This window comes from Rhagoletis zephyria, unplaced genomic scaffold, assembly GCF_001687245.7.
Source record: "Rhagoletis zephyria isolate East Lansing unplaced genomic scaffold, Rhagoletis_zephyria_1.1 Rzeph_scaffold_00074, whole genome shotgun sequence".
Taxonomy (NCBI): Eukaryota; Metazoa; Arthropoda; class Insecta; order Diptera; family Tephritidae; genus Rhagoletis; species Rhagoletis zephyria.
The window spans coordinates 141,597-155,919 of NW_016157158.1; the positions used below are offsets into that span (position 1 = coordinate 141,597).

Consider the following 14,323-nt stretch of genomic DNA (forward strand, 5'->3'; position numbering starts at 1 on the left):
GTTCCCCTACGATCGTTTGACAGGATTGAATGCTAAAGATCGTGATGCGCATTAAAGTCACCTACTACCATACGGTTTTCACCTCTGAGGAGCGCACCTATATCAGGGTGATATCCTGCCGGGCAGCAGGTGACAGGGGGTATGTATATATTAAATATTTCGAGCTCGACATCGCCTGACCGGATAGCAATGCCCTGACATTCTAGGGTGGTATCCCTGCGGTCGATGTCTGCTTCGATAAGACGATACTGCACGGTGTGGTGCGTGATGAACGCTAAGCCACCACCATTATCTCGCTCGCGATCTCGACGGTGCACGTTGTACCCGGCACAATTCAACAATGTTGAATTGCTGTGCAGCTTCGTCTCTTGGACCGCAGCTATCAATATACCATGCCGACACATAAAGACGGTTATCTCCTCAATCTTGCTCTGTAGCCCGTTACAGTTAAAGTGGGTAAGTACTATAACAGGGTGCTTGAGGTCAATGAACATTGGAATAACAAATTTACTCCTCGAGACAAAAAAAAAAGAATCGATATACATACTTATGTATCATACTTTAAGATCTGGCTGCAAATGCCGAAGATATGACGAAAAATTTGGTTCAACAAAAAAATCGAAATTGTCTTTCAAAAATACTTTAGATCAGGCATCAGTTTGGTCGCATGTACTTTTACAACAATAGCACATATTTGGCAACTTTCATTGAGATTTTTGCTATAAACGATCATCAATGTTACAAAAATTCATACAAATCGAGGGTTTTTGGGTTTATCGACTTCCATTTAAATACATAATTTTAAAGGCCTAAAAATACGGTGATCATTCGTACCGAATTTGGCGGGACAGTATCGATTTTGAGAAAATTGTCCCGCTGAAATTCTTTTAAAAGTCGAGGCGTATAAGTGTCGCGTTTTTTTCATATTTGTAACGATTAAATCCCGATTTCCAGAGTTTTCTTTATTTATTTAATAGGAGTCGCCCTGCTCTCTGGCCCAAAAACCATTTTTCTGACAAACATGGCATAGTTTCGTTATTACAAAAAGCATAGAGCATAAGGGAGCCATAAACATAGCCAGCATCCTTATTTTCTATGATCTTTGGTTATGTTTTATTCTGTCAAACTGCAACTCTCGCTATATTGCAGGCTATCATTCTTGCTTCATATTTTTAAGGTTTTTAAAATTATTTGTTAAGCTATTTTTTTTTTTAATCAAACTTGAATTTAGTGATATTATAAAAAATAATACCAATTTCCTCAAAAAAATCATGGATATGAAAAATATAAGCTGTATATAATGTGCATACATTTTTCTTTGTTTTGTTTTAAATAAAAGTATATTAAAAAATGTGATATGCATTTTTATTCTAAAAACAAAATTTTATGTTCGGATTCGATGCTTTAGAACTGCCCCGATTTATGTCTACAAATATCTGGTCACCGGGCTGTAAGAGTATATAGTATACCTGCACTAAACATTAAATTAAGTTATTGTAAACTAGATATAGGGCGTTTTGTGTTTATATCATTAGTGACAGAGTTATGGGACCAGCTCTTAACGCATGACCGCCGTGGACACCGTTTTATAAATAGTTAGCGGAATAAAGAGATATTCGATATTTGATAGCGAGAACGACGGATATATTTTAATAACCACTTAGCCTTCTGAGTATTTCAGTACCTACAAATCTTATTTCCAAAATTTACAAATCGGGTAAACCCCGAAATAAATAGCAAAAAATGTGGAAGTCCGTAGTATACAAGAACAGACAATAGGATGTTTTTTCAATATCAAAAATACTTAACTTGATTAGAAATAAACTTAAGAAACCCCAACGGCACTCACCTGTGCTGCTCCATTATCCCTTTGTACTTGAAATCGCGTCAGATCTTGTTTAATAGATTCGAGCGCCTCGGCTGTATATTTATTTTTGGGGCGACCCCTTTTTTCGCCCGCTGGATGCATTCTTGTGATATTTAGTAGTCATATCACAATCAAGTCACTTAAGCAAAGCCAAAAATATAAGTATTTTTTTTATTTTTGTTGCCAATTGCACAGTTTTCCTAGCCTAGGTTTTGTTGGCTTTTGTTCTTTGTAACTTTCCGACTTTGGCTCAAGCTTTACTTTTTTATCTACTACTTTTTTGTGTAGACTATAGGCTGATTTGACTACTTGGCTACTTTTGTCGTATTGTGATCCACTTTATTCTTAGTATAATATTTAATCAAGATAAGTGTTGCGGGAGTACTAGTGAGCAATCGTGGCATAGTAGAGCGCCGTTGTATTTTTTTATTGTATTTACAATATTTTCAATGTGTAAATTCTGCGAAAAGCACAAAAACAGTTAATTTGAATAAGAATCCACATCACTATAGACTTACAACACACTTTGTTGTAAAATATTTGCACTTTTTATTTATTCTTTATCAACGACGTTAACAACAACTTTACAAACTGAGAAACGGTTCAACGCGCATTCCTTGATGACTACTTTTGGTATTCAGCTTGATAAGATCTGAAAGTAAGAAAATAGAAAAGCATATTTAGTTGTTGCTAGCTTAAGCCCAAAAAAAGCTATATAAATGCCTAAGAATGTACTACATTAGAGTTCGACCGAACGTAAAATTTTTTGACGAAGCAGAAATGAACTTTACCACATGCTGAGCCAACATGCAATTCTGGCACTTAATAGATTAACAAGTGTCCGAGTGCAGAAGTTTAAAAATTGTAAAATAACATTTTCTATAGTTTTTACAAGTTACCTAATATATTCCATTTCAGCGAAACTCCTTCTCAAACTCCTTTTCTTTTAACTTTTAGGCTGGGACCATTCATACAGCCCAGCCCCAAACAGAGTGCTTCGGTTCAAGGGCGACCACCGGAGCCATTCACGAAAAATTCTCCCAAGAAACATTCGACGGAAACAAAACCTTCCGGCCTGTACCACAGCTACCGTACCTCTGACCTATTTTAATGCAGCTTCATAAATTACATATTTTAAAACTAATTTCATATGGAAAAACCTAATCACTCAAATACCATAAAAAACCAGCAGGCCCAAAATAAATTTTTTGTATTGAAACATTTTGGTCCAACAGTTCACGTTCATGATTTTCAGTGACGCATTTATCTTCTAATATTACGGTTTGGTGGTTGTCAGAAGGCATATTTCCACTGCCGCCTTAAATAACCTTTTTCTTTAAATTATTAAGTTTTGTTGCTTAAAAAATATTTTTTTATTTTATTTATTGTTTGAACACTTTTTTGATTATTCTTTTTTTAGTTTCATCTTATCCAATTTTTAGTTTTTCTTGTTTTAATAAAATATTTTTTAATTTTGTTTTTGGAAAACTTATTGCTAAACGATAAATAGAATACCGCTATCCTCCTGGTTAGCAGATCTTTTAATTACACTGGTCTACAAGGGTTTTGCGAATAAGACGGGACCTGGTGTTTCCGAACGGATTTTTCGTGCTGAACACGAATCTGGGGTCCAAAACTTCCCATCACGTCACGTTTTCGAGAAAAAAGGGGTTGAAACCCCTAAAAACAGCGTTTTTGGCCATTTTTGAAAAATTGTAGAGCTGAACCCTGACGTGCTACAAACTTTGTATATGTCAGAAATTAAAGGCTAAATCGTGCCCTTTCGAATGAGCCCTATGCCGAATTAATCGCATGCACCCTTAGATCAGGGGGTGTATTTGTGTCTAGGAGTCCAATTTTTATATCCACCATATTCGACCCGTCATCTTAAATTTTTAAAATCTAACTGCAGATTCGTAATCAGCGACTTTTAATATAGTTAAAACCTTGGCATTATTAATTTTCTATGATCGTTTAAGATTAAATTCTTTCTGTGATCAATTTTTCCTGCACCCCTAAACACAAATACACCCCCTGCTTTAAGGGTGCACGCGATCAATTCGGCATAGGGCTCATTCGAAAGGGCACGGTTTAGCCTTTAATTTCTGATATATGCAAAATTTGTACCACGTCAGGGTTCAGCTCTATAATTTTTCGAAAATGGCCAAAAACGCTGTTTTTAGGGGTTTCAACCCCTTTTTTCTCGAAAACGTGACGTGATGGGACATTTTTGACCCCGGATTCGTGTTCAGCACGAAAAATCCGTTCAGAAACACCAGGTCCCGTCTTATTCGCAGAAAAAAAGTTGAAATTTGTAGACCAGTGTTATTCATTCGAAATACAGAAAAGAGCTTTCAAGATAGTTGCCGGAGAAAGACATTTGTCTTTCGAAAGACTGGGGTGAGTTGAAAGACAGATGCCAGTATTGGCTTGTTAGTGGTTTTGTTTGTCTTTTAGCAAACCGTTTCTAAAATCAAATGAAATTAAAAAAAATAGTTTCCTTCTTAACAAAATAAAATCTACAAATCAAAAGAAAATTTAGTAGATCACAAAAACAAAAAATGAAATAAAATTAGTTTTTAAAACTTTAACAAGAAAATAAAATAAATAAAAAAAAAGAAAAAGAAAATTTTCCTCCCTGGAACTTGAACTCGGATCTCTCGAATGGCACGCCAGTGCTCTGCTCACTCAGCCAATGCGACTGTTAAGGCAATGTGCGCAAAATGATATACATAAATATCTATTTTTATATTTGATTTCAAACTGAACGAAAAAAAGTGAGTGATGCTACAAAAAAGGGCCGCAACTGGGGCCATACTTAAATTTTTCGTTTCATAATTTTTAACTCTGAGAGGAAACATTAATTAACATATTTAACGATCATTAGTGAAGTGCCGTTAGAGCTAATTTAATGAACGTTTCTGAGTGCGGCTGTTAGTGAAAAATTTCCTACATTTAAGTAAATTGCTACTTAAAACAAAGAAATTACATCAATTTTTTTGTTTTAAGATAATTCGGCTTTATCACAATATTGTTCCCTATTTTTACTTAAACTTGTATGGAAATCTCTTTTATGAGTGTATGTATGTTTGTTAGGGGCAAGTCTTGCAATACATTTTTGACCAACTTCCCGATGACCTAGAGACTTGAAACTTCACAATTGGCTCAGAATCCGATGACAATGCAATACGAAAGATTAGTTAATCTGATAGGTGGCGCAGGAGTCGCGATATTTGAAAACCCCGTAATTATAGTCCGATTTGGTTTATATTTAAAGCGTATATTTACTGATAGGTGGCGCACGAGTCGATATATTTGGTAAAACAGTATTTATGGTTCAATTTCGTTTAGAAAGCTTCCTTTAAAAATATTTGTTTTTATATTAACTGATTTGTTCTAAAAACACACATTCACTGCTTTATAGTTCTTTACAAAATAATAAAAACAATGATGTTTCTAATTAGAAATAGAAAATGGCAAAACAAATTTGTTCGGGATGTAAAACAGCCCTACCAGATAGAGGGTTAAATAAAAGGAACTTTAACCGTTCAACAAAAACAAAAGGCGTGAGTACTAGGTACTCATGAAATTTGATGTGTAAACTAGAGATGGGCGCGAGAGTAATTTTGGCTCACGTTCATGCACGCTCACGTTGTTGTTTTTGTAAATCAGGCACACTCACATCCTGCTATATTTATTTCAATCACGTTCACGCACGCTCACGCACGGTTTCTCACGGAAATATTTTTCAATTTGAAACTTTATTTATATAAATAGCATTTCATATAAATAGGCTTTTATCACACAAGTACAAAAGCTTGGCCAAACGCCTAGCAAGGGCTTAAGGCGCTCCTATTATTTTAACACATTTCAGATATACTTATATATCTAATACGAGTATAATAAAGAATTGGTATCTATATTCATTCTCCAGAATCATTCCAGAATTTTGCCTGACACAGAAAAAATCTTTCACTAGTTGCTGAGCTAGCTGCTATTTTTAAAATTTGCCTTGAAAGACTTCTCAGAAGTGGTAAATTTTTAGCTTTCTGCCAAAATTTTAAAACATCGTCACAACTTTTGTTTTCCGATTTTTTCAATTAAATCTGTATTCCCGTTTTAATTTTTTCAAAAACCATTTCTGAAGATTCATTGTTGCATCTTTAAATTTGTCAAAAGTTGCACGGGTTTTTACCCTTTTCGAGGTAGAAGGAATGTCATCATGCCGAATTTGGAAATCGTGCTGAGGGCGCTCTTTTCTTCAAGTACATTTCTACCTTAGTTATCTTCAAGCATTGCCGTTACTGTCCCTATTCTATGTTCGCGCTGTTCTGCAGATAAAAACTGTAACTCTTTAAACGGAGGATTTAAAAACAATCTCAGAAATTGGACTGAACTTGACTGGAATCTTTTATTTAAAGCAACAGCCGTGTTTTTATTCAAATCGATAATGACTTTAGAATCAGATGCATTCGCCTAACAATGCTTTTGTAGTTTTTTGTACCACAGAACGTGCTCATGGATGGTTGGATTTTATTTATTTATTTATTTTAGCCAATAAATATTTGAATTTACTTTAGATAGTTTATGAAGCTCATTTCTTTCTATTAATAATTCTTGAACTGCTTGCCGCATTTCGCGAATGCTGGGCAGCATTATAGGAGTTCCACCGTGTCTTAACTTGTTGCTTTAAAGACTTTGATAGTTTGTTATTGAGTTCCTACAAGCTTTTTTGAAGCCTCTACGCATTTATATTCTTCCACAAGAAATTCATGTTTATATGGAAAAAAGTGCAAAAGCCGTCAGCAAAAAAAAAAATTACTAAAAATCAATGCGATTTTATAGCCACTCAAAACTTGCACTCATTTTACTAGAATTTTATAAGCTTGTTAACTGCATACCCAAAAAATTTCTAAAAACTCTGGTTAAGAAGCTCGAAATTTAGATAAAAAATTTTGGAATTTTTACAAGTTCTGTATAAAGTGTGATTTATATAGTTTTTGTTAAAGCATAAACCATGTTTTTATAAAAAAATATTTAAAAAAAATATGGCTTGAAAAACACTGTTAATATTAAAAACTGAACACCATTCATCCATTTTTGACCGCCACTGTACATTAGAGTCGTCCAATTTTTGTATGGGGAAAAAATGTTCATCCTAGAAAACGAGGCATCCCCTTAGTTTTTTCCTTTTGATATTTGTAATACCTATACCAACTTTCAGTTTTCTACTGCAACTAATGCAGGGTGCTCAATGATCTTGAAATGCGCTACTAGATGGCTGTGAAACTGGCAAAAATATTCGTGATTTATAAAAAGCTACTGTTGCCATGACAACTGAAGCTTGTGCGATTTCAATACCCGAGCGCACTTGTATTAAAACTTTGTTCACATAACGGATGTTTGTAACAGGCAAAACGAATCGAGATAGATATAGACAAATGTATACATAAATGATCAGAATGAAAATAGAAATCGATTGAGCGGTGACTGTCTGTCCGTCCGTCTGTGCACATGATAACTCGAGTAAAAATTGAGATATCTTAACGAAACTTGGTATATCTTGGTAACCGCTGCACCAATTTCTTCCAAACCTGGCACAATTGTTGGCCTTGGTACAGCATACCAAATGGCCGAAAATTTTTAAAATCGGACAATAACCACGCCCACATCCCATATAACAGTAATTTAGAGAAATACGAAACCTTCGATAAATCAGTTAATATTAAAGCTAATTTATTCAAAATTGATGCTTGCAACAATTCTTTACCAATACGTTTATGATAAAATTTTGGAAAATGGGCGTGGCACCACCCACTTATGATCACATCTCGGTAACCGTTCTACAAATTTGTACCAAACTCGGTATGGTTATAGTGCTTGCCACATAAAAGCAAAACGTTGAAAATTACTGAATTCGGACTAAAATGACGGCCGGTTTTCAAATAACGGTAAATTTCAGAAATGCTTCAATCTTCAATATTTCGAAATTTAAGGACGCTAATTTACCCAAAATTGATACACCGTGGGTTACCATGTAGCGGTAGCTTTCGGAAAGGTGAAAAACATATATTTAATACTTGCGCCGGGTATTTAATGTTCGGCTCCACCCGAACTTAGACTTTCTAACTTGTTTTTTTTACTCATTTTCATTTTTAATTCTTTTAATACATGAAAATATCGGTATGATTGATAAAATATGATACTTGTATATACTTCCGAATCAAGGGCGTTAAAATATCTAGAAAACACCGCGTCAATTACTGTTTTCTAGCTTGTAGTTTTCCGCATTTCTATTTGTATATATTCCTAAATTTAGTTTTTGCTTTGGGAATATGCTCTTTATAAAACTTCGGCAAGTTTTTTTTTTTTGAAATTTACAGGGCGACTAAACTATGTTGTATAAAACATGGTTGCATTTGTTATCTGCAAATATATTTATTTTTATTTTTATTATAAAAATACTTAAGCGCACCCGAAATTCCTCACCATTTGAGGAATCGCTCACAAAGTGGCAACACTGGTATACACATCAAAAAGGGATAAAGGCCATACTGTTAACGTAATGTTAAACATTAGTGAGGCACTAATTTTTGTGGGATTTAGGCTCACAATATATCGACGGTACTTTGGCAAAACCTCGTATCTCAAAACACTGTCGAACAACACTCTCTAACAAAATACTCTCAATTAGGGCTGTGCGATTATTCGATTACTCGAGCAAGTTGGTTAAACATTTATTCGGTTAATCAATTACTAGAGTAATCAAGATTTTGATTACTCAAAACAATGATTAATCGAGTTACTTGAAATATGATTACTCAAAAAAAAAATAAAATTTTGCTCGTTAAAAGAGTTTGCTTTGGAAAATGCTTATTTTCTTTTTTACATTCTGTATATGAAAAAAAAAAATTTCGTTTTAATTTTTGAAAACAGAAACGTTGTTTTCAAAGTATNATTATCAGTGAACTGTAATTTTCAATTTTCTTTCCTCAACCTTTAAGACGTTGTGATTTAAATAATATCAACAAAATTTCTGTGAAAAACCGAAACCGGAACGAAACCGAAACCAAAACCGAAATAAATTTTGAGGAACGAAACCAAAACCGAAACCGAAACACTTGGCAAAACCGAAACCCAAACCGGAACGTTATTTTGAATCGGTTTCATTCCTTGGTTTTTTTCATATGCATTATTTCGTATGCACAGTTTCCATATGCACAATTTCAGGGTGCCATAAACGTAATATACGAGCATATAACGCATTAACAAATCTAATTTTAATGGGCTAAAAAACTGCACACTCAAAATTTTTCTAAGAAATCGAATTGAAAAGTTGAATTTTCCGGAGTTCTATATCGATGGCTGACTGGAAGATCGAGCTATCTCGGCAGCCAGTTCAAAAACGCCATATCTCAAAAAACTTTTCAAGAAACGCCCTACTTCAGAATTTTATTGAAAAACACCCTATCTCAGAATTTGGTTGAAGAATGCCCTATCTCAGAATTCGGTTTAAAAACGCCCTATCTCAAACAAAAATACATTGAAAATGATAGGGCGTTTTTGAACCGAATTCCGAGATAGGGTGTTTTTCAACTAAATACACTGGTGGCAAAAAATTGACTTTTAGCCATTATATGCACTCCAACGTTCATATCTCCAATTTGAATGCATTGATGCTGAACTGTTGTACACATGTTTCTTTGTACTGATCACGTGTTCTTAGCAACAACACAAACATTTAGCTCTCCAATGAAAAATAAGATAAAATACGGTCCGAACACTTCCAATGCCAGAACCAGTTGGCAAAAAAATAGACTCACATTTGAAATGGAAAAACGCCGTTATTTTCTCCTTAAAATTGTTAGACGCGAACCAATTTACTAATAGAGGAATTGTTTGCGATGCAACATTAGTTACTAATCTGCTTTTGAATAATGAGTTTGTAAAATGGGACGCCGCGGACATTGTACCGAAAGTGGAAAAAAATTATTGAAAACCTTCGAGAAAAAGGTTATACAATTAAAAAAATGTCTGAAATAGTTGAACGTTTTGATCACTTAGTAAGGAATGCACTTAAAAGCAAAAGTAACACCTAAGAAAAACGAGGAAGAGCACGAAAAACGACCATTAAAGAGGACCGCGCTCTCGTCCGTATGTCGAAATCGAAGCCATTTGCTACTTCTAANCTCTCAATTAATAACAGAAAATCATTTTTAAGAACTTTGTTACTGAATATTGAAGATTAAGTACTTTTTAGTTAATTTGGAATAATGTATCGTAGCATTTTAAGACCTATTATGAATTAATTTTACGGGATACGAAGTAGAAGTGAGTTCTGAGATACGAGGTTTTGCCAAAGTATCGTCGATTTGTATTTAATTGCATGTTCCTGGATCCAAACCTAAGTATGTCTGTTTTCAATTCGGCGTTTCAATGAGCTTTGTGCTCCCATATTAAAGTAAGAACAACTCACCGGCAACAACAAATAAAGGCTGAGGACACCCCTCTTAATATGTATTTAAGTGTAAAATTATAAATTCACATTTACCCCGACACTCCCACCACCAGCACGCATACCAAATGCAACAACTATATAACACACTTTATAACGATCCCAAGTAGCGAACGGGTTCTACACGATGCATCATATCGCAGCGCTGCGATGCGTCGGATATAAATAGCCATCGTCGCTGATAATTATTGCAAAGTTTGGCATTTATGCATTTTGCTTCTTCGTACATAAATATTTTACTTTTCCTTTGCCTTGCTTTTGTTATTTCTTCTTTTCTATTTTCATTGCCTTACAATTGTTGTGTATCTTCGCTCCTTACACACCCATGCAGTTTTCATTTACACACGCTACATGAAATTACAGCTTGCACTACCAACACACTACGTGTATTCTCTAAGGCACAATTTCAGATGAGTTTTTTAAGTCGAAATTGCTCAATAACTTCAAAAATTCATTTTCAGATCACATATTTAAACTTAAACATTTAACTCTTGCGAAACCGGTGCACGGAGCAAGGGTGCACCATGCAAGGGTTTTGCAAGATTTAGAGAATACCCTAATTGACACGCCATGACGTGATCGATCAACTGTGAGTACCAGCTTTCTGACTGGGCACTGATGATATTACTCGGCCAATGATAACTAACACATCAACAAACGAATGGCTGAAAGTGGAAGAGTCAAAATGAAAAAAGTTGGCTTAAAAGCGTAAAAATCTCTAGTGCAGAACTCAGTGGACCTTGAACGTGGTCTTAAGCTAGGAGTAATTATTTGTATCTTACTTTCTTAGGCTTATCGAATGCAACCCTTTGTGCCGTCTCAAACTGGTGTGTCAATAAGGCCCATACCCAAACCCACGAAACACTGCTCTTGTAACCGTTTATTTATGTTCGCTAAAAATAATTTCCGATAGATCAAGGGGAGCTATTGGAAAAAGGGACGTGGCACCACCCAAACAAACTATATTTATTACTGCATATCTCTAGTAGTGTTGATGGTAAAGTATTAGAAATTGATATAGAGATACAGTTTTGATCAGCTGGTTAAGTTAAGAGTGACATTTTGACCCATTTTGGCTTTTTTTTGGTTATTTAATGTTTATAATTTTTTTATAAACACATTACATAACCAACACCACATAAATCCACACTTCAAACTATTATACAAATTATATAAAATTCGACACACTTTAACATTTCACCCCATAATTTTAAACTTTTTTTCAGAGTTTTTAGAAGATAGGCAGTTTTATAGCCCACTAAATCTTAGCGGGTTAAAGTGCGAATTTCAAGACGATAGAAAATCGCGTTGATTTTTTAATAATTTTTTTGCTGGCGGTGCTAGGTATTTTCTTCTATATAAACGTAGGGGCACCGAAATTGCGCATATGGAAACTGTGCATTTAGACATTATTTCGGTTTCAACCGAAACTGTGCATGTATGCTTTATTTCGGTTTTTNCCAGTTGGCAAAAAAATAGACTCACATTTGAAATGGAAAAACGCCGTTATTTTCTCCTTAAAATTGTTAGACGCGAACCAATTTACTAATAGAGGAATTGTTTGCGATGCAACATTAGTTACTAATCTGCTTTTGAATAATGAGTTTGTAAAATGGGACGCCGCGGACATTGTACCGAAAGTGGAAAAAAATTATTGAAAACCTTCGAGAAAAAGGTTATACAATTAAAAAAATGTCTGAAATAGTTGAACGTTTTGATCACTTAGTAAGGAATGCACTTAAAAGCAAAAGTAACACCTAAGAAAAACGAGGAAGAGCACGAAAAACGACCATTAAAGAGGACCGCGCTCTCGTCCGTATGTCGAAATCGAAGCCATTTGCTACTTCTAAGGAAATTAAAAACGCTTTAGAACGTCCCATCAGTTCTCGAACAGTTCGTCTTCGCTTAGCTATCGCAAATTTACCAGGGCGCATCGCGAAAAATGTTCCCCTTTTAACCAAAACCAATATCCAAAAAAGAATGTGTTTTGCCAGACAAAACATGAATGAGCCTAACAGTAAATGGCGAAATATTCTGTGGTCTGACGAGTGCAAAATTAATCTTTTTAGTAGCGATGGCCGCACTTATATTCACAGACCTCCACGGAAAGAACTGACAGCTTTAAATAAATTGGAAATAAAATGAAAATAGTCTATTTTTTTTGCCAACCTATTTTGACACTTTGAGCGTATCGATCGTGCTTTCTATTATTTTTGATTAGAAAGCTAAACGGTTGTGTTGTTGCTTAGAACAGATGATCAATAAAAGAAAAACAGTATGCAAAAGTTTATCCTCAGTGCATTCGTATTGGAGATATGGAAGATGCAAGATGCAATGCCTACGAAGGCCAAGAGGCTAATTTTTTTTCCACCAGTGTAAATAAAATAGGGCGTCTTTCAACTAAATTTTAAAATAGGGCGTTGTTGAAAAATTTTCTGAGGTAGGGTGTTTTCAAACTGGCTGCCGAGATAGGTCGATCTTCCACTCAGCCATCGATGTGGAATTAAAAAAAAATGATTCTGCTGGGCTGGTTTTTGCTGTTGAATGTACTATATTTTGATAACAAAATAAGAAAAATTTGGTATTGATATTTTTGACGCTGAATCCTTCTAAATTGTATAAAGATTCGCTTTGCTTTAAACAAGCAAAATATTGTATTCAAAGGTATGCCAAATACTTGAAGAATAAAGCTACAATTATTCTTTCTCTGGTGTATATTTTGTAAAAACGGACTTAGCAACTTTTCTTTCTAAGGGCTAGTGTTTCAGTGTACGGCTGCGGTATAAACTTAGCTCGCTGGTTTAAACCAAAATTAGCCAAACACAGTTTACGTGATCTAGAAGTTTAAACTAGCACTGAAGTTTAAGCTGGCTCTAAGCCAGCGAATTGGAACTTGCGTCTTCTAAAAGCTCTTTTTACATTCGTCGAATGACAGTAGAAAAAACTACCATTCTGTGATGGTTTCAACAAGACACCGCTCCAGCTCATAAGGTAAAATCGGCACAAAATTATTTAGTGAAACTATGGAGAGTTGAAAATTCTCAATGGAGTGTATACGCAGTCGGATGGTCCAAAAATGCATGTGAAAAAGTTAAGTCGGAATTTTTATGCTCTCACCCCCTAGGATTGTTCTATACAGAAAAATATACCCGTATTTCTTTTATTTTGAAATCAAAAAATATTTAGAGGTCGCTCAATACGCCCAAAGTTTTCCATGTATTTTATATGGGGAAAAAAGCTTTTCGTAGAAATGGTATAGAATAGTTAAAAATCAATATTTACCAGAAAACTCGGTTTATCTGCAGGAGACTCCAAAGTAATAATACCCAATTGTTTATTTAAAAGAACATGGAAAACTTTGAGCGACCTCTAAATATTTTTTAATTTCAAAATAAAATATAGGGGTATAATTTGATTTAGATAATATATCGTTCCCCACATGCCAGAAGCATGAATGTGCACAATTATTAATTTTGAGTTAATGGGTTGACATGATTAACTTTTGGAGCTTTTTTATTTATTATTTAGCTTGATCTGTATGTATGTATGTATGTTTGTTAGGGGCAAATCTTTAAATCAATTTTTGATCAACATCCCGATGACCTAGAGACTTGAAATTTCACAGTTGGCTCGGAACCCGATGACAATGCAACACCAAAGACGAGTTATTCCGATAGGTGGCGCAGGAGTCGAGATTTTCGAAAAACGAGAACGTACACTCAGAAAAAAAAATCCTTGATGCTAGGAAAAACCCATATTATTCTAAGGAAATATTACCTTGAAATGGTTCCAATGACATGGCTGCCTTAATATGATTAAACGATTTGACTCAGTTTAAGGAAAACGCAATTCCTTAGTTTTTAGGAAACATTTACTTCACATTTGATACCCCGTGAAATGAATAAATATGTCATTTTGCTCGCGGCGCTCAAACAGTGGCA

At 34.7% G+C, this 14,323-nt stretch overlaps 1 protein-coding gene across 5 annotated transcripts in view; it reads right to left on the minus strand.

Moving 5' to 3' along the window:
• wts (serine/threonine-protein kinase warts) overlaps window positions 1-14,323 on the minus strand; it is a 71,942-nt gene that overhangs the window by 41,534 nt on the left and 16,085 nt on the right. For 4 of the 5 annotated variants that reach the window (XM_017628051.1, XM_017628044.1, XM_017628026.1 and 1 more), the window contains one exon: window positions 1,850-2,519. In XM_017628051.1, coding sequence (XP_017483540.1) covers window positions 1,850-1,969 — 120 coding nt within the window. In that variant the 5' untranslated portion in view covers window positions 1,970-2,519. The remainder of the gene's footprint in view (window positions 1-1,849; window positions 2,520-14,323) is intronic. The other variant, XM_017628035.1, reaches the window with a different exon arrangement.